This window comes from Sebastes fasciatus, chromosome 10, assembly GCF_043250625.1.
Source record: "Sebastes fasciatus isolate fSebFas1 chromosome 10, fSebFas1.pri, whole genome shotgun sequence".
Classification (NCBI taxonomy): domain Eukaryota; kingdom Metazoa; phylum Chordata; class Actinopteri; order Perciformes; family Sebastidae; genus Sebastes; species Sebastes fasciatus.
This window is the reverse complement of record NC_133804.1, coordinates 30537480-30562215: the sequence shown is the minus strand read 5'-3', so window position 1 is coordinate 30562215 and position 24736 is coordinate 30537480. Positions and strand designations below refer to the sequence as shown.

At 39.4% G+C, this 24736-nt stretch overlaps 1 protein-coding gene across 5 annotated transcripts in view; it reads right to left on the bottom strand.

Moving 5' to 3' along the window:
• The window catches only part of diaph2 (diaphanous-related formin 2), a 449753-nt gene that overhangs the window by 118551 nt on the left and 306466 nt on the right, over positions 1-24736 (bottom strand). For all 5 annotated transcript variants that reach the window (XM_074649328.1, XM_074649329.1, XM_074649331.1 and 2 more), the window contains one exon: positions 5941-6065. In XM_074649328.1, coding sequence (XP_074505429.1) covers positions 5941-6065 — 125 coding nt within the window. The remainder of the gene's footprint in view (positions 1-5940; positions 6066-24736) is intronic.

Below are 24736 nucleotides of genomic sequence, written 5' to 3'. Positions count from 1 at the left end.
ATTGTTTCACTAACAACCATTTATTTAACCTTAAGTGCCTGGTGCCGAAACAAGAGAATGCTGCGTACACCTGTACACAAACCCAGCCTGCAGCCAACACACTCTACAGCTACCGCTGCTCGACAAAGGCCATCCATAAACGCATTGTAGTGAACCTCTTCCTTTTGAAGTGTGAACTAAATCAGGCTGAAGTATCTGACAACAACAAAAAGGTGGTACCCGTATAAATACATCTGTCGATTTTTAAGCCACGAAGGTGGTATTACAGGCCGGCCCCGTGTGGGCGGATGAAGTTGGTGTGAGGAACTGGCACCCACGGTGGGTGCGTGGGCTCTGTAGGATCACAGGACTCGAGGCTTCCTATTCGCCAACAGGTAAGTACTGTAAAACTGTATTACTGCTCGAACAGCTGCTTCTTCACGTTGGCAGTAAATTGTCAAGGGAGGCGTCAATATGATAGATGTACTAGAAATTAGAATTATCTCAGGGTAATTAAGCACAATACGAGAAGAAGAAATCTCCCCTGTGGGTAAGAAGCTGGTTTCCCACAGACTGAGCCTGCACCATTTAGAAAAAATATATAATTGCGATTAATTTGACTGATTGTGATATGATTTGTGATTTAGATGGAATGATAATTTTTACATCAATATTCTCATCTTCATTGAAAAACATAAAAATTAATATGGTGAGTTTTGCGGGGATCGGTCTGTCTGTAGAATATGATGTCTGCAGCACGACAATATTTCATTTTAAATGATATTTTGACACAAATATTGTACCTCCTGCGACTTGAAAATTGCATGAGGTAAAATATATTATAAAATAAAATAAAATAAAAATTAATTGTGCAGCCCTACCACAGACAGACAGACTTAAACTGTTGCTTAGATTTAACAAGTGAACTTCAGATAGATCTCTAAGCTCATCAGATGGACAATGCAGCCCAGTCCTTGACGAGTTTAAAAGGGTTGCTCGTAGTTTTGGTTAATTTATGCCTGTTTTCAAACTAAAAGCATGGCCATGAGCAAAGAGTTCAAGCCACTCAGCTCCATTCACTCATTCTTGTTGCTGTTGAATTCTTCCACAAGGTTGTTTTACTGGGGAAACTCAGTGACCACACACGCACGCACACGCGCACGCACGCACGCACGCACGCACGCACGCACGCACGCACACACGCACACACACACACACACACACACACACACACACACACACACACACACACACACACACACACACACACACACACACACACACACACACACACACACACACACACACACACACACACACACACACACACACACACACACACACACACACACACACACACACACACACACACACACACACACACACACGCACAAGGGCACTCAACAACTAATGATTTAGAAAAAATAATTAGTAAAGAGGAGCATCAGATTTGTTTAAAAATATTATTAAAAAAAATAGTAAAAAAAAAAAAAAAAAAACTTTTCAAGAAGAAAACCACTACAGTAAAATGTTAAAGACAAAAACAACCCTGCCAGCATCCACACATCACAATGGTTTCCTCTTTTTTGGTGCAAATTTTCAGCAGGTGTCACTGATTGTTACTATGGAAACACAACTCGTAGCTATGATTTCAGCTCGAGGGAATAGGGTGGCTAACCTTTAGGCGAAGTTTTGATTTGTGTTAAACTGTCTTACTCGCGTTCGACTATTCCGAGAGACAAAATTAAGACGGGTTAAATCTGTTAGCCCGGCCTCATATATCTTAATGAAGCTGGCCCCAGAGGACAGCTCCTTGTCACTCAGTGCGTGCGGACGGGGAGAGAATGATGTGATCTGACTCTGGCCTTCTGGGAAATAAAAGGTTAAGCGAAATATCAGTGGGTTGGGTTAAGGCATTGAGTACGGTGGGGGGACGGGGGGGACGGGGAGATGTATTGGACATGTCCAGGCACCCATCAAGGTTCAGTCCGGTCTCTCATCATCCACATCGAGCCACCTCGCTACCATTAATATTCCAGTATGCAGAGTCCCGCTCTGAGCCCCCAGCACTACTCTATCATATCCAGCAGGAACTGGAAATGGGTGTAAGTGTGTGTGTGTGTGTGTGTGTGTGTGATAGCCATAGCCTCTCTGGTGAAATAGGGCTCTCTGGGGGCTTGTGCCTCAACTCTACAGCCTTTGTGGGCTCCCATTACTTCTGACAGATAGAGATCACTAAACTGCTGAACAAACACCCCATTCAGTCATTTGCATACATTACAGTAATGGAAAGAGAAAAATGTATCAATAAAAGCCAAATGAAGTGCTTCCACTAAGCTCTTCTTCCCTCTTTCTTCCTTTCTTTCTGCATTTATTTCTTCTTTCTTTCAGTGTTTCATAACTGCTACTGATCAGTTTGCCGCACATTTCTTGTCATATTACTCCGCGGAGTGATTTCCCTCTGAAAGGTAAACACATCAGATGACCGATAAATATGACAGATTCACACAAATTGTTTGCACCAGAAATGTATCAAGACTGGGTGCAAAAAAAACTGAAAGCCTAAACAAATTAGGAACACTAATCATGCGAGGAGGAAAAAAACAAAACATAATTTATTGCTGAAGGTTTAATTAAAACTATGCTGCTTTGGGGCACATATTACATTTAAAATACCTTGCAGTGACCATGGCCTCCTGAAATTAATCTCAGGAAAAAAAAGCTGACAGGAGTCACAGTGAAACAGAGGCACATGTACTCACCTACACATGCACTGTAAATTACTCTCACTCCCTTCCTCCGCAACACACACACACACAAACGCAGCCTGACTCATTCATCACAGTGCCCAACAGTCAAGACAACAGAGCTTCACTTAACTTTTTCAGGGTTGCTCAAGCATCAAATGCATGACTTTTAGCTGTTGTTGTTCTTCCATCTGTCATGCTTCAAGGAACCAACATCCTTTTTTTTTTTTTAATCCCAGGGAAAAGTTTAAAAAGGTATGATTGCCTCGACTCTGCTATCTTATGTGTACCAAAGGAAATGTCAACCCGAAAATATACAGCACTGTATTTCACACTGTCATTGTTCCAACACTTTGCTGCGCAACACAGATTAGAGTGCTACCTAAGCTCATTGCAAACACTGGTACTAAAAACCTCAGCAAATCAAGCACAGCCTGCGCTTCCTATCTCTCACACGGAAACAGCCCAGAAATCGAATATCTGGGGAGGTTTTTTAAAGCGGTAGAAAATATTGTCCTGGGTGACAGACTTCACAGAAGTGGGTTAAGTTGAGACACACACTTGTATATACACACACATACACAAATGTACTAACAAACAGACGCGCAGCTACTCCAAAGGCACTGAGAAGAAATGTGATTGCAGACGTCTAGTGTCCTATTATTATGTAGTATGAACATCAAGACGAAAGCTGTACTTTCTACTACATGGGACAAAAAGAATCTACACCACATACTCACTAGCGCATAGTGGAAGTAACATTTCCCTGACACCTTGTTATTATGACAGGACTGTCAGTCGATTCAAATGATGCATGATTGCCCATAGTTTAGCGATTAATAGAAAATGAATCACACATTTTTCATCTGTTCAAAATGTACCTTAAAAAGAGATTTGTCATCTGTCAACATGGGAGTGGGCAAATATGCTGCTTTATGCAAATATATGTATATATTTATTATTGTAAATCAATTACCAAAACAAAATAATGACATATATTGCCAGAAACCCAACAGGTCAACTCAAGCCGAACAGGCAACAACAGCTGTCAGTGTGTCAGTGTGCTGACTTGACTATGACTTGCCCCAAACTGCATGTGATTATTATAAATTGGGCATGTCTGTAAAGGGGAGACTCGTGGGTACCCATAGAACCCATTTTCAGTCACATATCTGGAGGTCAGAGGTCAAGGGACCTCTTTGAAAATGGTCATGACAGTTTTTCCTTGCCAAAATCTTTTTGGAGCGTTATTTAACCTTTTTCCTCTATTTATCTATCTATCTATCTATCTATCTATCTATCTATCTATCTATCTATTGCTTCCATCATGCATACTGTATACATACATCCTGTTTATATTCAGCTTTGAAAGACTGCCTTCCAAAAATGTATATTTACATTACTTATTCTATATTTATGTATGTTAATATCTAAGCCCTATATTATAACTTGCAATACAAGTCTTTGATTATCATATGCTTTTGCTTGTGTGATTTTAATATACTATACTACATACAGTCTATATACATACATTTTTAATGAGCACTGTTGAAAGGCACCTGAGACCCCAGATCTTCATTGCCAACGACTGCTTGCTGTAATCGTTGTGCGTATGACAAATAGAGAAACTTGAAACTTAAAACTAGCACATAATGGAAGGAAAATTTCCTTGACACCTTGTTATTATGACATTATTATCAATTATGTCACTTTATTATAAACAGGAGATGAGATGCAGATAAAAAACACTCCAGGGAGCTAACTGAGAGAACAAACGAGCACATGCACTCTTCATCGTTTGACTCCTTCCTGCGCCTCGATCTGTCTGCATCCCAAATATTAGAACAGTGACAATTATGATTAAAAAAATATGTTCAACTAAAGCACTTGAAAAAAATCAAGGGGAACCGTTAATCATTACGAAAAACACTCCAAAGTGGAACACAACGCAGATGGAGAATGAAATATATATGTCAGTGCTTTCCTACTGGTGGTTACTTTAAATAAGACAGGAACCAAAATAGATCTTATTAAATCCTACTAAGCCTCCTTCCTGGCACCAAAACTCGATCAGGTGGGATGGGGGGATAAAGGGGGAGGAAGTGGGGTGTCTCGGGTCATGGCCAGCCAGCTTCTCTCTGCCACTCTCTGGGGAGGAACTGCAGACAGTGAGGGAGAGCGGTGCTGCAGTATATCTACACTTCTCCATTTCCTCTCACTCAAGCCTCTAGTTCTCGCAGGAGCCTGGGAATCAATACTGACATCGGGGGGCAGAGCGGCTTCCTTGCCTGCCTGCTCTGCCTCCGAGCCGCCGCCAGGGAGGCCTCTGCTTCAGTTTTTTTTAATTACACAAATTTAAGTGCCCTTCTTTGACTGGGAGCAGATTGTTAATGTGTTAGGAGGTTATTACTCTTACACCACCCAATGTGCAAACTCAGCCTTAATAAATCTCAGACAAAAGGAAGCAAAAATCAGGTTAAATGCTGTATTACGTGAGAGCGCCTGGCATACGGAGACACCTACTCACTTGTTAAATTACTTGAGTTTTCTTAATAATGCCGGAGACAAGCAAAGGAAACACTGTTTTTTTTCTCTCTCTCTCCATGAAAGGCACCCTCGCCGCAGGGTATTGACAACAGACTTGATTTCCACCATTGATCAAACCTATACAGTGAGGACCTTTCCTCTCAGAAAGGGCATTCAAGAAAGTGCAGAGACATGGCTAATTCAATTTGGGAGCAGAGATGCCTGGCTTTAAGTGAAACACTTTGTTATCGAAACAGGAGAGGTGCCATGAGAGAAGATAGTGCACGGATGGTTGTGTGGAGAGGCTTGTGGCCGGTCAGGAGATGAAATCAGGGATAGGCGATAAGTTGGTGCGAGGGGCTAGAGCCCCTATTAGAGTGTCCCGGGGGATAGGCAGCGGTGGCAGAGTGCAGTAAAAATAGCCACAGGCATGATTTCACTCTTGGGACCCAGGGAGGAGTGAAGAGGGAGATCCGATCAACATCTCATAGCGAGGCAGCCAGATCCATTCCCTTCGTTCCCCTGGGTGCCACCTATCACACCAAGTGACTTAAACTGCTCACCACTGTCAGGTAACAACACAAACAGCACACTCCTTTGCCACTGCTGTCCACAAAATTGCACATACGACGCCCTAATATGCCAGAACACATATGTTTTGTGTAAAAACTACCATAAAAAAGGATATCGACATCTTTTCCACAAACTTATCTTGCTTGTCGTCCGTCTTGGGGAAGTTCTCGATGTCGTTCTCGAGCCTCTGGATGTGTTTCTCCATGGTGGTCAAACTGCTTTTTAAGATCTCAGCAGACACTGTAGGAAAACATGAAACAAAAAAGATGCATAATGAATGAATTAATTAATTAGCAACCACAATTAAGACTCATACTGGGTTCATTGACAGGTTTCCAGTAAACAACACAGCTATGTTGAAGTAGGGGTGTCAACATATACCTGTATTGTAGGGCCGTCAATCGATTGAAATATTTAATTGTGATTAATTGCAAATTAATCACACATTTGTTTATCTGTTAAAAAATGTACCTTAAAGGGAGATTTGTCAAGTATTTAATACTCCTATCAACATGGGAGTGGACAAACATGCTTGCTTTATGAAAATGTATGCATATATTTATTATTGGAAATCAATTAACACAAAACAATGACAGATATTGTCTAGAAACCCTCACAGGTACTGCATTTAGCATAAAAAATATACTCAAATCATAACATGGTAAACTGCAGCCCAACAGGCAACAACAGCTGTCAGTGTGTCAGTGTGCTGACTTGACTATGACTTGCCCCAAACTGCATGTGATTATCATAAAGTGGGCATGTCTGTAAAGGGGAGACTCGTGGGTACCCATAGAACCCATTTTCATTCACAAATCTGGAGGTCAGAGGTCAAGGGACCCCTTTGAAAATGCTATGATAGTTTTTCCCTCGCCAAAAATGTAGCGCAAGTTTGGAGCGTATTTAGCCTCTTCATGACATGTAAGTATGACACGGCTGGTACCAATAGATTCCTCAGGTTTTGTAGTTTCATATGATGCCAGGCTCTTCACTCCAGCTTTAAAGCTGAGCCTGCTACAACCTAATAATGGCAAGTTGTGTAAATGCGTTAAAGAAATTAGTGGTGTTAAAACGTTATCGTGTTAACTTTGACAGCCCTACCGTATTGACGATATCCATGATATTTAAAAATGATCATGTTAATAATACATATATGATAATATTGTGTAAATAATCCAACGCTTCTTAAATCATTTTATATATACAGTTATGGTTACACCGTCTCTCCACCTCCCTACACTCACATATTCATTTGCCAAAAAAGAGAAAAAAGCACAATAAGCAAAGTTAAAGATTAATTTGACTGATATTATTATGATTGTATAGATATCGTGATATCATTATCGTGAACAATAATGTAGTGAGAGTGAAGTTTAAATAAAAACCAACCTTTGACCGAGTTAGACTATACGTTGTGACATACTGACTCCAGCATTCTCCATCTGTGTGTGGCCTAGAAAGCATTAAGCATGTGTAAACGTGTGTGTACAGTGGGAGCGCGGCTCATTAATCAGTCTGTAATCACTGTTTGCAGAGTTGCTGTGGAATCCACAGTATTCAGATCAGGCCTTTCAAGTGTGGACTTCAAACAGTAAGCAGTGTCTTAGGGGATCAGACGGGACAGGAGCATGGATGCAGTACGGTGTCTCGGGCTGCTGTTAAGGGGTTTAGTCGTATTGACGTACACATACTGTATGTAGGTCTTTCAAAACAACTCGTCTCAGAAAAAAGAAAAGCAAACATTCAATTAAAAGTTATACGCAGAAGTCAGAAGGTCTAAAACGTGGTCCTTGATCTCTTTCAAGATGTGAATGTTTTATTTTGCAGCCATAATTCAATGTCACAGTTTATGTATGAATTCACTACAACAGACTACATTTAGTAAATAGATTTGTCGATTGAAGGATGTTTATGTTTGTACTATAACATGTAATTTATTTTCAATTTAAATTGATATTCTTTTACAACTTGAGGCACAAAGCTGAAAATCTAGACAAAAGATAGAAACATGACAGAAACAAGAAAGGGAAGAGGGCAGAGCGTCGCATAACAAACTAATTTGTTAAGCCTTACGGTCAAAGCCAACATTGTACTGTACTGAGAAGACGAGTAAACATTTAAGAGCAACCAGAGTTTAGCCTAACGGTGATGCAAGGTGAAAGATGAAAAGAGAAACGCCTGCACGCTGACTCCAAACAAATCTGTTTACATAAAGTCGGATCTTCAGCCTGACGAAGATAGGTAAAAAGCTGGTGGAGAGGTCACGGGGTCACCACAATAAGTAGGTTTGTTTTCCTCTTTGAGAAAGTAAAACAAACAAACAAAAAACATAAATATGCCCGGCTGAAAGAACGATGTAGTCCGTTGATCAATGATAGTTATGAGTGATCTTGTTTTGCAACATATCCTCATATGTTTGATATCTTATGAAAAGTTATTCCTCATTTTCAAACATTTTTCTACGAATGTCCAGCAACACGTGTCAATTTCCGCTCATTGCATGCGTACAGTCTTTTCAAAATAAACTTCTGTCTTCACAGGAAACAACTTTGTTAGGTTAAGGCAACAAAACTTCTTAGTTAGGGTTAGGAAAAGATGGTGGTTTGGGTTGAAATAACTACAGAAGTGGCGTTACTTAAGTACGGAAGTTACGTGACAAATAAATCAACGTTGACTTCTGGTTTCACACAGGGTGTGAACAGCGGTGTCCTGGGACAAAGGCCGGTATTTTTTGACCCATCCGTCCACTCCGCCCTCCTCCTTTGTCGCTCTTTACACTTCCTGGTTCACTATTATGTGGACTCAATTTAAATTGGCTTAGCGGGATACCAGTATATACTAATAACAGTTACTTTTCATAGGTACAGCTTAGTGAATGAAAAAATTATGAATCATCACCAGACAGAAATTTGTCCCATGCATTCACAGAGAATGGCCCGTCTTATTCTGAAGCTAGTCAATGTGATTTGCGTCAAACACTGATTGATAACCACAATAAGCACCAATATAAGGACAGCCATCTCCAACAACTTATATGATTTAACCTACACCGCCCCGACATCTGCAAGGTTAGCCCATCCACCAAACTGTAATTGAAGTGCTGAGGGAGTGAGGAGCGGAGTAATGGACAAGCTGTCAAGAGATGTGGCCTCGATGACAAAAGGGTCAACCTTGTCTCGCTTTACATCAATTCCATAGCTTGGATTTGCACTTTTTCTCATTTTCTGACAATAAGATTGGATGGCAAGGTTGTGGCTCACGCGCGCACAGTCGGCACACTGAAACAACCTCCAACACAAATACAAAGGTAGCTGAAGTGCATCCCCGCTGGAGAGCACACACGTACAGACACATGAAGAGAAGCACATAAACCACCTGCTGTGATCAGTCTATAGAAGCAACACATCATGCCTCATGCAAGAAGCACTCGTACGAACAGATTCAATCTTAAGTGGTTTGTACGAGTGATTTAGGAGAACTTGTTGCATTAACCAGTTTTCTTGTATTTAGAATTGTCTCTTTGGTACGAACACAATTTACGCAGGAGTCGTGTGCTGTTATCCAAAGCTAAGTTTTTCACTAATTGTTTGTTTATTTCATTACAAATAATGAAAGTGATTAAAAAATAATAATAAAAAAAAATAATTCTATATAAACTACACTTCATGATTATGTTGACAATAACCTGTTTGACTCTGCAATTTAAATTGTAATATAATTTTAAATGTATTTATACCCTAACAATATCATCATTCATTTAAATTGGCCATTGATGCTATTGTATAACACTACAATATCAATATGCACATCTCAAACTGAAAAACAACTTAAATTACGCACTATTTGATGGTTAATTTGTCTCTGTATATAATAAGGTCAACGGGTAGTGTAACCAGGCGCGTCATGGCTGACTTACTTCTTTTGGATGTGCGTCAGGCTCTTGGAAGAGAGCGTGTCTTTAGACAGCGTGATGATCTATTGGCAGAGACAGATGAATGGGGCAGGAAGCGTTGCCTTATATGGTACCATTGACAAGTTAATTATGCTAATTTACTATTCTCATGAATACACGCTCATTTACGCACAGGTGGTATTCATCATGATTACGCAGTTCTTTTACAGTTATCTGAAGTTAAGATCCAAATCTCGTACGAGCCCATGGTTTCAAAAAAAGTAAGAGAGAGTTAAGACAAGAACATGGAAATGTTCTTGCATGAGGCCCAATAAGGGTAAGGTCTGACATCACTGTCATTATTAGTCTTTGGAGCTACTGGCTGGACGGATCCAGTGACTGGGACTTTCACAATCCCTCCTCCTCAACTCTCACAGAACTGACTCCTGGGGATGACAGTGAGAAAACCACACTCTCCGCCTGTTTCTCCACTGATAGGGCCTCTGAGATCCACATGCTCTTGTCACTATGATCTCAGCCTCAGTAATGGTAAAAAAAAAAAGAGAAGAAGAAAAATGAACTGCATGGGAGGTGGACAGATGGATGCAAGAGACGAAACAATTTGCATCGAGCCATGGAAAGGTCTTCTTCACTCATTGTGGCGTTTGATAGTTGCTTGTGGTATGAGTGATAGCGTCGGGTAATAATTTGGCTGTAACACTGATCACAGTAATCACGGCGGCCAAGAAACAGTGGCTCAAGTTAACTGCGATGGTGTTTCAGGGGAGCCATTTACAGGATCAGAGTGACGCCATGATGGGACTACAATAAAGACTATTGTTTACATGGGAATTACTGACACACATAAATGTGGCAGCTGAAGTGTGAACATGTATTTTTATGGTATGGGTAAGTTTAAGGTTTTTTAGTAAATACATATTAGGGCTGAACGATTTTGAAAAAATAGGTCTGTCAAAGTTAACACGGTAATAATACGTTAACGCAAATTTGTTTTAACGCCACTAATTTCTTTAACATATTAATGTAACTTGCAATTTTTAGGGTGTTGTGGGCTCAGTTTTAAAGTTAGAGTAAAGAAACTGACATCATATGAAACTCTAGAAAACGTAAGGAATCCATTGGTACCAATCATGTCAGTCTAGCTTGTCGCAAAGGAGGCTAAATAATGCTCCAAACTTGCGCTACATTTTGATGAGGAAAAACTGGCATAGCCATTTTCAAACGGGTCCCTTGACCTCTGACCTAAAGATATGTGAATGAAAATGGGTTGTATGGGTACCCACGAGTCTCCCCTTTACAGACATGCCCACTTTATGATAATCACATGCAGTTTGGGGCAAGTCATAGTCAAGTCAGCACACTGACACACTGACAGCTGTTGTTGCCTGTTGGGCTGCAGTTTGCCATGTTATGATTTGAGCATATTGTTTTATGCTAAATGCAGTACCTGTGAGGGTTTCTGGACAATATTTGTCATAGTTCTGTGTTGTTAATTGATTTTCAATAATAAATATATACATACATTTGCATAAAGCAGCATATTTGCCCACTCCCATGTTGATAAGAGTATTAAATACTTGACAAATCTCCTTTTTAAGATACATTTTCAACAGATAAAAAACGTGTGATTAATTTGCGATTAATCGCGATTAACTACGGACAATCATGAGATTAAATGTGATTAAATATTTGAATTGATTGACAGCCCTAGAAAAAAATATCTAACGGCGATTATTTTGACTGATATTGCAATTGTGAAATGATTTGCGATATTAGAGGGAATGATCATTTTACATCATTATTCTCATTTGCATTGATAATATGATAATGGTGTGTTTTCTGCGGGGATCAGTACCAAACAAAGATCTTAAATCTATAGAATACGATGTGTAGGCTAGGATATCTCTGCGGCACAACAATATTTAATGTAAAATGTTATTTTGACACATATTTTGCACCCTGGGATTTGAAAATTGCAGTAGGATGTGATTTCAATAAAATGTTGATTAATTGTGCAGCCCTAACACATATACATTAATATCACTATCCTTCTTAGCTCTTATAATGTAGTGTCTACAGAATCTGGCACGGATTATTTGGGGATATCATTAGTTAAATTACCACAAAAATAATGCTGCTATTTTCAGGGTACAAAACATGGCAGCACTGGTATCTTCTGAATACACATTTCAAGTGGATCAGAGGAGAAACAGACGGGACAGAGGGGGTTGTATATTTCCTCTTCCCAGACAGAAAGGATTTTCTGAAACATGTAAAATTATTCTAATGACTGCTGTCAGCAAGGCCTGGCAGTGTCTTTCAAGGACATACAGAAGAAAAATATATCTCTGTCTCCAGGTTTCTAAGCCAGCACACATGCACACATTTTCTTCTCAGGTAACTTCTTACGCACGAAAAAAGGATGTTGTTTCTTTAAGTTGTCGGCGGTATGCTTCAGTTGGCGTTCTTGTCAAGCAAAATAAATAACCGAGTGATGCATGGGGGACACGAAAGAGGACAAGAAAGACAGAAGCCATTTGAAAGACAAGAAGTTAACTTGTGTGAATAACGGGCAACATAAAAGAAACTCCTCTGTGGTCAACATCCTCCAGTTATTGATATGAGCTCCGTTATACTGGCCATTGACGCATTACTCATCCCCATGAACAAACGACAGACAAAGCGTATTTCATTAAGCTTTGCCCTGTTTCCTTCAAACAAACTGCCAGGGAAAAATACTGTGTAGCTCACAATACCAAATCAACCGCTATAATGTGAAGATGTCAACTTTATATTCAGTCATTTGTAGAAGGGGGCAATTTTCATTTTGATTTATAGACAAATAATACCTATCTTTCATCCAATGCTCTTGCAATGCCGCCAAAGGTTACAAAGGAAATTGAGATTTATTTTGAGCGTTGCTGCCAACGTAGAATAAAAGATCAAGTTTTAAATAATCTACACACTTGTGAAAACAAAGACAAATGCAACATAAAACCAAAGGAGAAGGTCGTTCATAAATGCATTCATCACCTTTAGCTAAGAAAGTGTATGTTTGTGGGTGTGGAGAGAGAGAGGGAGGGTTGCAGAAAGAAAGACAGTAAAGATATGCTCACTATATATGTATATACGGTACATGAATGTGTTCCACATGAATGTTATATTGTGATGCTAATATTGGAGGAGGAGCGTAGGTCAGGGGAAGTCAGTTGGTTGAATTATTAGCACCTAGTGTTATCACTGGAAATTCATACCATAATGACTCACATTATCAAGACATGATTGACATGATGATAAATGATTCAAAGCCAAAAAGGCTGTTTGAGAAGTTAATGGACGGATGGAAAAACAAGACTTAGAGTTTAGAGCCACGCTAGCGGCTCTGAGGCTGTACAGCGGTACTTGCAGCTGCATGCTAACATCATCATACTAGCATGCTTGGAATAGCAATGTTGATATGCCGATGTCAGCCCGGTTGCACTAAATGGTGCCTGAATGAGACAGTATTGCACAAGTCACTTCATGTGCAATAAGAACGCCATGTAGTCTGTTCTGATTACGATGTAAACTCATCCTCGTAAATATGCTACGCTCAGAGCTAGTAACGTAGAATAAAAGTGAGAAAGACTGCTTATGGTAGTCGGGGGGGGGGGGGTGGATGGGTCCAACAAACACAGGACATTCAACCAGGAGGCCGGTGTTTGTGTCCCAAAGTGTAGTTATTTTGAAGTTAGTGACGCGTTTACCAAACTTCTGTTACGTTGTTTCCGTACATATTTGACTTGCTTTACGTACCTATATTAAGTCCAACCATCATGTATTTCCTAAACCTAATTAAGTGGTTTTGTTGCCTAAGCCTAACTTCTGTTACCGTAGTTTTGTTGCCTGAGGTAAAAAATGACATCCAAAAAGTGGCGTAAAAATGACAGGCAAAAAGGCTAAAATGCGTTTTCTTGACACGTGAAATGTCCTTGTAATGCCATGCTATTTATAAGCCCTCCCATGAGAACGGGTTGCTGATGTTTAGAGGGGGGCATGTTTACCATGTTAGTTTAACTAGTTTTGCCAATTAGCACGAAACACAAAGTACAGCCGAAGATGACGGGAATGTCTTAAGTTTTGCAAGTATATCGTAATAAACCAAGGCATTTAAAACATTTACATTTCGAGCCGATGATCATACCAGATAAAAATTAAGGGATCACCAAAATGTATTACAAGTCATCCTCGGGTGGACATTATTTATCTTCAGATAAGTCTGTTTGGCTGACGGGGTGTGGCCATGATAATATCAGCACTTTAATCAAAGTTAAGAGGTCTTTCAAGCTCTAAAGATTATAGATGTTAAAACCTTTCAGAGGCTCGAAGAAGTAATCTTGCCCTAGCTTGTTATCTTCTCATCAAACCTCCTCTCACAGCCTCTTTGCATATACAGCATGGAGTGTCAAGAAAGGACGACCTTGAGGGGACTCTACACATGACCAGACACACATAATGTCTGCCAAAGGGCATATTCATCACATCAGGCCAAAACTGACTATTGATCAGCAGCATGATACCAGGACAATGATGAATTGTATATCGATTTAAAAGTATTTTTGAACATATTAGAGTCATTTCAATTACCCCCATCCCCAATTAAAATTACGCAGAACTAAATATTTTTCTCTTGTCTTTTTTCATTTAGCTGTTGGTGGCACCTGAGAGTGAATAGGAGATGAAGTGGGAGGCAGACTGGAGTACATCAGAGGAAAGACACAAAAGGATAAACACAACTCTATGTGTTCCCCTTTCAGCAGGAATCAAAGCAGCTCCAGTTGCAGGAGTGAAAGTGATATTGTTGCCGTGGCAAAGCAGTCACATTGTTCTGTCTGATTACCTCGGATCATGTGATGTTAAAAACAGCAGGCAGGAGAAAGTGGCAAATGTGGAAATCTAATGGACAGCATAAACAAAGGAGATGGAGGGAACCTTGTGGCACCTGAATCAAACATTATGGATCAGGCAACAAGCAAATTATATCAGCTTGTTTTGATTTTCAGTGCTGAGGGGGGGAAAAAAAATAGTTCAAGTTACTTATCTATTTGTAAATAATTAAATGCACTACTTATGTTGCCTTATAAATAATTACACACATACAGAAGAATTATATTGTCACATCATACCAGAAAATAAACAATGTCGTTGGCAGACAATGCAATTAATCTCACTGAGAGGACACAAATCCACACTATGCACAAACAATCACAATTTCCCATCAGTGTTGCACTAATTGCGAGCACATAAATGGGTAAATCCTTTTTACTTTTGCTCTATTTCCTCTTTTAATTTGCATTTTCCTTAAACCCCCCATGTTACAGAACTGTTATCATAATGAAGGATTTGTTGTCAGATCAGAACCGATGCCCCCCCCAAGAGTAAAACCATAAGGTTAAAATGTGTAATGGTTAATCTGCAAATGCCTATTGCAGCAATGATCACAGACTCCAGCCGTTTCAATAAATCAAGAAGTGATTAGTATTTGGAAGAAAATTCCTTACTAATATGATACAACATTAAGTTAAAAATGAAAAATATATAGATATATTCATTAGGGCTGTCAATGGAATTAAATTCAAATATTTAATCACAATGAATCACATGATTGTCTATAGTGAATCGTGATTAATCAGAAATTAATTGCACATTTTTTATCTGTTCAAAATGTACCTTAAAGGGAGATTTGTCAAGTATTTAATACTCTTATCAACATGGGAGTGGGCAAATGTGCTGCTTTATGCAAATGTATGTATATATTTATTATTTGAAATCAATTAACAACAAAAAACAATGACAAATATTGTCCAGAAACCCTCACAGGTACTGCATTTAGCATAAAACAATATGCTCAAATCATAACATGGCAAACTGCAGCCCAACAGGCAACAACAGCTGTCAGTGTGTCAGTGTGCTGACTTGACTATGACTTGCCCCCAAACTGCATGTGATTATCATAAAGTGGGCATGTCTGTAAAGGGGAGACTCGTGGGTACCCATAGAACCCATTTTCATTCACACATCTTAAGGTCAGAGGTCAAGGGAACCCTTTGAAAATGGCCATGCCAGTTTTTCCTCACCAAAATGTAGCGTAAGTTTGGAGTGTTATTTAACCTCCTTCCCCACAAGCTAGCATGACATGAGCCCGTTACAACCTTAAAATCGCAAGTTACATTAAAGAAATTAGTGGCGTTAAAATGAACGTGTTATTATCACATTAACTTTGACCTGCTTAATATTTATATAATTTAATGTTGTATTGATAGAAAATGTGAGCAAGTCCCTTTACGTTACATTAGTCTACCACAACGGAATTCATACATTCATTATGGCACATTAGCAGTGTGCTATTAAATTAATTGCTGTAACATTAATTATTAGAGTTACACCACACTGCATTATAGCACATATATAATGTAGTGTACAGTGTAGTGCAGTATTTACTGCACCTCCTCCCCAGCCAACACTGGTATCTATAAAAACTGTTGAAAAGAAAAGCTCTATTTCGCACTATTGGGTCATCCAATATCTTAAAACAGCAAGATCTATAATGGAGTAGGAGCACACGAGCCAAGAAGAATAAAACATGACATGAGAACTACATAATTGTGGAGTTACAACATTTGAATGGAAGTATGGTCTGGAGCCAAAGAGCTGACGTGCAGCCAGACACCGAAAAACCACACTTTACTGTACCTCCCACTCTGGAAGGGGCCCTTGTTTACAATGGGGGTCATGTCTGTGAGACTTTATTGCTTTCGGCAGCCATCAGAGCTGCAGCCCGGTGCCAGATCTCTGGAGGAATTACAAATGGAGTCAATTACAATATATTTTGATGCATGGGAAAGTTTAGACATTGACCTGGGGTGATGACAATCCCCCAGGAAGTGCTGAGGAAATCAGTCAGGGTGATGTGCTGGCGCTGTATGTGTGAGTCTCTGCCCTCTGCAATAAAAGGAATAGGGAACTCACAGGGGCACAATGGTTTACCTCCTCTCTCCCGACAATCAACCATCTAAATGCTTGTCATGTACTTACTTGAAGATGGTCATTTCTCTTTCCCAAGATATATTTTCCCGTGCTATTGTTATGATACGTTTCTGGTGTCACACAAACTACTGAAAGGTATGAGTTAGGAGTGTACAACTGGGTGGCTGCAGAGCCTGTTTGTTTTTGAAAGGCGAGGCATTCAGTGCATGAAAGATACTGATGGGAGATGAGTGACCATAGCCGGAGGTGCCAAGTGTCCGTTTTTATGCAGTTTTTTTGCGCATACCGCCAGTGCTGGCTGGGGTTGTTGAAATGAGAGATATTTGGAGTGAAGTAGATGGCTAAGTTGGAGGATATTTTTGAGTAAAAAACTCAGCTCTGTCCCCATCAAGGTAAATTAACAGATGCATCGTCTCTGGTATCTTTGTGAAAGCCACACATGCTGGTACAACAACCAATTAATTACAGTTTGTTAATGACTTAGCTCAGTGGCTAAATGACTGATAAAACTGCAGATATAAACAAACATGTAATTTCATCATAATGATTAAGGTAAATAACAGACTTGTGATGTCAAACACAAGCCAGACAGCATTCACAGGAACCAGGAGTTGTGGAGGCAGGGAGAGGACGTGACTTATGTGAGTATAGTAGACAGGAGAGATGCTTAGAGATGGGGTGGGGGGGTGTGGTAGTCATAATAGCCTGCAGAGGTTGACTCCTGCCTCTAACCTCATTCACAACTTCAAAGTTGCACCTTATCGCACAGCTGAGGCTATTTCACCTGACACCTCGGAGGGACACACTTCACTTGGCATTTCTAGAACCAAGAGACTTAAAATCTTACTTGACTGGCCTGAGATCTGCAAAACGCAGCGCCAAGAAATTAAATTACTAAACGAAGCAAAAGCACAACCACCAGCTTTTACATATTTAAAATGAAGTATAGCAACATCAATTAATATGAAGTAGTAGCAGCCATTACCAGGGTGTGAGCCCTAGGGCGCGACACGGCACACCATGCACACACACAAAGTTGTGTTTTCATGACTTTTGAGGACATTACATTGACTTACATTCATTTCCTGGAGACTTCCCCTAACCCTAACTGTAACTGTTACTTGCCTAATCCTAACCCTTATCCTAACCTTACCTTTACCTTAAACCTAAACCAAGTCCTCACCCTAAACTATAATGATTTACGTTATGGGGACCTGCATTTTGTCCCCATTTGGAAGGCAAGTGCCCACAATGTGACTGTGTAAACAGGTTTATGTCCCCACAACGTGGGTAATACACACCCACACACACACCTGAGTACAACATGGCCAATTTAATTTGACACACTTTGCAATCCCATTTCAAATGTATAAGAATGATTGCTCTGAAATTAAAAGTTTAGATTTAAACATATTTGGCATCATCTTCATTTATGTGTCAAACATTTTCAAAGTAGGGTTAAATATGATGTGTACTAAGTCTCACTCTGTAAGACAAGATCGACTTCATCAGCGGTAACAGCGAAGAGCAAGTTCTGTATAAAAACAAAAAGGAAAAAGGAAACCATATGGTGGATTCTTGTAAACAGCCGTGACGGAAGCGGTGGAAATATGGTTTGTGTAAAAGAGCAGTGTTGACTGGGTCTGCTTTGCAGGAGCAATACAAAAAAGAGGTGTCGGAATTGATTTTAAGATTTCACTGCTTGTTTTTAAAGCCTTGAATGGTCAGGCTCCTGCCAATATCTGTGATCTACTAACTCCCTATTGAGATCCTCCAGCAAGGCCCTACTAATGGTTCCAAAATCTCCACTTGTCACTAAAGGTGACTGGGCCTTTTCTGTCCAGGTCCCTCAGCTGTGAGCAGACAAACTCAGGGATTTCTTTTAAATCTCTCTTCCTAAAACTCAATTTTAACGTCTGGCTTTTTCTTAACCGATGGCATTTATATATATAAGTATAACTACTTAAACTATTTTATTTCTTGTACATGTTTTGGTTCTTATTCACTTTGTTTTTAATGTAAAGCACTTTGTAAGCTGTATTGAAAGGTGCCATATAAGTTAAGTTATTTTTACTATTATTTCTATGTTTACTGTATTATAATTAACAATTGACAATAATTCCACACTCCTTGTTGGTAAGACACACTTAGAGATGAATACATTGTGTGCCATAGCCTGAAGTTCATATTATCTATATGTGATTTTGCCATTTGGGGACAGAAGAAGAAGCGGTAATCACAGCATCTGACATATCATTTATTACCTAATACAGTTGCTGAGGCTAACTAGCAGACACAGAGCAACATTAGCAGTCATTTAAAGTTATGTTTCTGGCCACATTATGAATGCAAGTTGTCCTTTTAGTTCTGTTTTAGTCTTGTCAAACTCCCAAGAAAAATATATGGTCTGTTACTGTAGCTTGAAATATGCTCTACTACGTTTACCAGCTAGTGGCTAATTTTGTCTGTCAGATGTTTGGTGCTGAGCAGGTAATGTACAGTGGGTTTATTAGCTTTTTAGCTAAAAAGAGCTGCCTCCTGCTGCTGGAAAATAAAGTTGATGAGAGCAGAGTTTGCGGGCCGGAAAACCCCCAAATCTGACTAAAAAAAAAGCAAAAAAGGTTCCACGAGGAGAACTGTGGGTGACTCTGTGAATCTCAGGGAACCTTTTTGATACCTTTTTCATGTAAACTTGTCCACCTTAATCCATCATAACTGACCCGAAGTTGACCACAGTGTTTATACAACCAGAAACTAAAGTCACCACTCAAGCATATGTTTTCACTTCAAAATGCAAAATGGCACAGACTATATTCATTCATTTAGTGATTGTTATTCATTCATCTACTGGTTTATTTATGAATTACTGTTTCCCTTAGTGGCAGAGGAGATTTAAAACACATGTCTTTGTACATGTACCAAATATGATTAACGTAGCACTTGAGGATGTCTAAGAGAGTTTAAAAACTGAGAAGAACAACTTATTAAGTAAAATATTATGAATTAGATTAAATGTTGCTCGCTAGTTGGCACCAAAAATATTAGTCAGTTAAACATATAATTATTTTATTAATGTACACATATAAATTACATATTGAAATATGCTGTCTCAGCTCCGCTCTGATCTGAACTCAACAGTCGCTCCTGCTGGGTTTCAGCAGTCAGTCTGGTTTTCTCCTGATCCACTGGATTGGCCAGCAGATAGGGATGTATCAAATGTCATTTTTTGTAAATTTAAAGCTTTGAAGGTTTTGAATGAAGCTTTGAATGTCTGTCGTCATATTTTATGATGTTAATACCCCCTAAAAAATGGGAAAAATATGATTTTGTGGTACTGTGGTTATATAAATATAACTTATGGTGCTGTTATGCTAGACCGCCCCGTTAATACGAGTGCATGCGAGAGAGTTAACAGGTTTTTGACCGCAGTGAAACAGTCATTTTTGGAAGGCTAAATGCCAACAATTTGGGATTGAAGCAGAATATTTTGTTAGATGACAACATGTTGTGAATTTTGGAAATTATTATATATTTTTATTTTTTTCAATAAATGTTCACTTTTGGACTGAGGACTGCAACAATTAACGTTTCATAGATAATCGAGGGCTGAGTGCTGCATCACTCGCTGTGTGTGTGTTTGAGAGAGAGAGAGAGAGAGAGAGAGGAAGAGAAGATGTAAGGTAATAAAACTTGCACAAAAATATACTAATGGTATAAGGGATGCAAAAAGTATGACTTTGGCAGGCTGACGCTGGCATTTCATCAAATATCACACCACATGCCGGGTGTGACCAGAGCGGACACTGGGGACATACTGATTTCGGCGGCATTTAAAGTACGATTTGGTTATTGAAAAATGTGGGCAATAATTTCAAATGGCTCTTATACAAAATGTTTAACATATAGATTAAATTGTGCTCCATTTTGACTGCTTTCTGAGTGCTTTCTTAGTTTCAGACTAGTTGTTTAGTCTTGTTTAGTTTCAGGGAAATTAGTCATTAGGAACCACAAGCAGTGCATTGACCTCTAATAACGGATTTCTTTCAATTATATGTCTCTGTGGAATAAGAGGTCAGGAGTGGCTTGAACTTTAGTGGTCAGTTAGAGGAGTGGACACCCAACTCACTATGATACCATGCCTTTTGGTTATATACTACATCAGCTCAACAGTAAGACAATCTTTAAGACTTGGCTTACAGATGTACTACTTTCTATAATACAACCCCAAGTACTGCTACCTTTAGTGAAATAAAAGGTAAAATAATGTATTCTTTAAGTTAACATTATTTGTCATGCTTGTGGGATTTCATTCTGAGAAAAAAAAGGTAATTTTTAAGTAATCCCAGAGGGACACTGATGGTGTGTTTTCATTAACAGCAGCATCAAGGTCAACTGGGACTAAGTGAAGGATAGTAGGTGCCTTGATTGTAAGTCTTCATCATTTTTTGCTTTTCTGCTCGACTACACATTCACATCCAAAACATCTTGCTTAGATTTTACAGTCGCTCCCTCATTCTGTATCTTAGTCACTCTTTGTTCTCTTCTTTTCCTCAGACTCAGTCTCTTTCCCCTGCTGTCATTTGGGTTTTCTGCTATGTTCCCATTTGTAGCTCAAGAGCTCCCTCTGTGAGAGACATTGTATGTATGGGCACATTTCTTTTTTTTAGTTGACACAGATGAATTTGACTCTTACACGGTCGCTAAATAAGATTGCTTACTCAGAACTTGACAGATATAAATTGCAAATACTTGTTTGAACTAATTCAACAATGGGATGTTTTATTTGACAATGTTATTCTTTGTGATGATGTAAATAAGCTATGACAATGCTTAAAAAATGTGAATATAAAATACATCTTTTGACCATGCTCTTAATCAAACACTAAGGTATTCAAGGAAAACAGATGCATAAATTAGGATTAGTCCTACCCTAACTTCTGAGAGGTAAATCTCATTGATCTCCCACAGACATATGTCTGATTTTATACTTTTTCTTCAGCCATTTCATTTTCTAAAATCTGTCTCTGTTCAGATTAGCTCTTGGACCGCAGAGCATATTTCATGTATTAGTCTTTTAATGCTTAACCGTCTGCATATGTGTGGTGGTGAATGACTCATGGGAAGAGTGTGAGGGTGGATGACTCAACGAATGTTTGCCTCTCTCTCTTCCTTTTGTTGATGAACTAATGCAGATACATGCGTTTCCCCCCATCGCCACTTATGATTCTAATAAAACCTTCAATTACATACAGCATATATTCTTGCTTTTGTTCAGAAAGAAAACAAAACAATCACATATTTTATTACTCAGCATTTGTCATGGAAACATCTGGGTGAAGACGTTCTGTTTTGCCTTCAATCGCAGACAATGGGTCCTGAATACTAAAAGCAAAATCACTGCACTGCCAATATTTTAAACACCAACTTAAGGTGACTTCAAAGAGCTGGCACAGACTTGTTCTTTTTTTGGGGTTTTAAATAAACGTTTAGCCCTCGCTTACATCTAAAGAAAAATTAGAATGCCTGTCCATTCTGCTGACAGCACATCTCCCGTCATGGGTCCCGAGCGACCACACTACCCAGCAGTCCAGTGGTTCGACAATGAGGAATGTCGGCCCTTAATCACTCTGTTTTTGATTTACACCATCCATCCAAGCAGACAGCAATCCTTTACATTTTCCAAGCATTGCTCTGTGAACTCTGGCAATCATGCCAATTGCTGCCATCGCCGTCCCTGATTATTGATGAGATTTAGAAGGGAATTATGTATTCACTGGAGGAGAAAAGACAGCCAGCCTCTTCTTGATTGGCTTTAAGCTGAGCAGTCATACTGAAGAGGCATCTGTCAGATGGTAGGTCACATCTCCTCAGCATATTGGTTTTATCTTCCAGCGCAGATGACTGGTTATGGTTGTTCCCTAACAACAGAAGCTTGAGCAGAGGGATAGGGAGGTAACTGATTGCATTAAATAGGCTCACTGACTGGAAGATGTGGCACTGGGTACAAGGTATTTGGCAGTGGTAGCAGGAACACATTTTGAATTATTTAGTCAAAGGCTCACTCCTCTATATAAATGCAGCAAAGGTATGTTAGAGCCATCATCGTAAAGTTAGCAACTCATGCATGTGCATTCAAGGAAACAAGGGATCATAAACTCACTGACCCACAATAACCATAAATTTGTTTTGCGACTGAAAGAAATAATTAATGTATACTGAATGTTTTCTCTTTCAAATACCACCAACTTATACCAAAATTATTCCATTCACGCATTACCTCCTTTTACACTGGGAGTCGGTGTCAGTGTTTACACAGTTATACCACACTGCTGTATTATTTCTGAAAGTTCAGGTGCATTTACGGGCATCAACCTTTTGACAGTGGGTGTGTGAGCTTGCAACATATGCAGCCAGACTAGGGGTTTGAAATGTGATGTTTTCTGTGTCAAACGCCACATTTTTTACTACTTTCTTATAACTCTTTGTCTAAACTCGATGCATAAAAAAATCCAGTAAAATATGTACAGTTACTATACAGACATGATCCAGTCGCATCCACATCAATCAACACATGTCAACCTGCGAGCCTGTGATGAAAAATCAATTCTATATGCATTACTGTCTGAATGGTGCCTAATCCATGGGCACAAATTGTGAAAAAAGGGCACAATTCCGGTATTAACTTATTTAACCCACCCAACTCCCAAAATAGCATTTTGTGATTGTTATCGTAAGAATGTCCTTTTCTTTAAATTTACTTTACATATTTTGAAAAACAAGCATGTAGGCCTACAGTATATGTTTCAACTACTTGCTAAAATAGATGCCTAGACTGTTTCTAAAAATGCAGGGCATATAGGTTACATATACTCGTTCCATTTCTGCTTGTAGCTGTGCTGTGACCTACATGTAACTGCCTAAACTAGGATTTCCTGTGTCCCTATATCACGCTGATGAAGTAGATGCGGAGAGATTCATATCCCTTACAAGGCGAGAAAGGTCAGATCAATTCTCCCACCAACCATATCTGTCTTCATTTAGCAGCCACCACATAAAGACTTCATAGAACATAACATCTCTTTCGAAACATATGTTTAAATAAGTGTACACTCGTGAAGTATTTAAGTAGGGATGTGTTCAGTATTAATTTGGCTCGAGTGTCGGCATGTCTTTTGTCTTCCATCCGCATGAGACGAGGAGTCTCGGCACGCACGATTGCCGAGCCATAAACACAGCCCCTTTCCACCTCAGGCAATCCTTAAACTCATCAGCAGTGTAATGAGACTTTCGAGCTGGGAGATGAATTAACTGGCTGATTTTCTTGTTTTTATCCCCCCCCCTCACTCCCCCACATACAGAGTAGCTGAATAAAGCATCGGGAGCAATCTAGGACGGTGATGTATGTAGCATGACCAAGACTTATAGAAACATAGATGGGTGAAAAACGGAGAAATTGATTGTATTTTGCTGGAACAGTATGAGACAATCAGGCTCTCGCATTAATCAATGTATTTAAAAAAAGCACACTAAAAGGCACTTTGGAAGTGAAAGCTGTGATGTATAAGCACGCACGCACACACATACAAACACAGAAATATGAATAGAAGAAAACATGAATTTCACATCTTTGTCCTTAAAAAATGTTCTTGTCGGTGCCCAGGTGGCTCAGGGGGAAACACTTTTCATCCACTGCAGGGAAATGACTCAATATCAAAACCATTTGTGTGTAGTGCTTCTAGAATGCCTTAGTGCGGGAAGCCAGTGAGGGATCTCGCTACTGATGCTGCACTATCCACTTCTACTAGTTGGTATGGGTGTCTATGCAGAGAGGGGTGGGATCATCACGGCCTCAAAAACATACAACCATACCCCCCTGATATGCTCATGTGTTTTGGGTTTTATTTCGGATAAGCAAGGTTTTCTTTTTTATAGATGGTTTAGATTTTTTTTTTTTTTTTTTTATAGTTAAGTA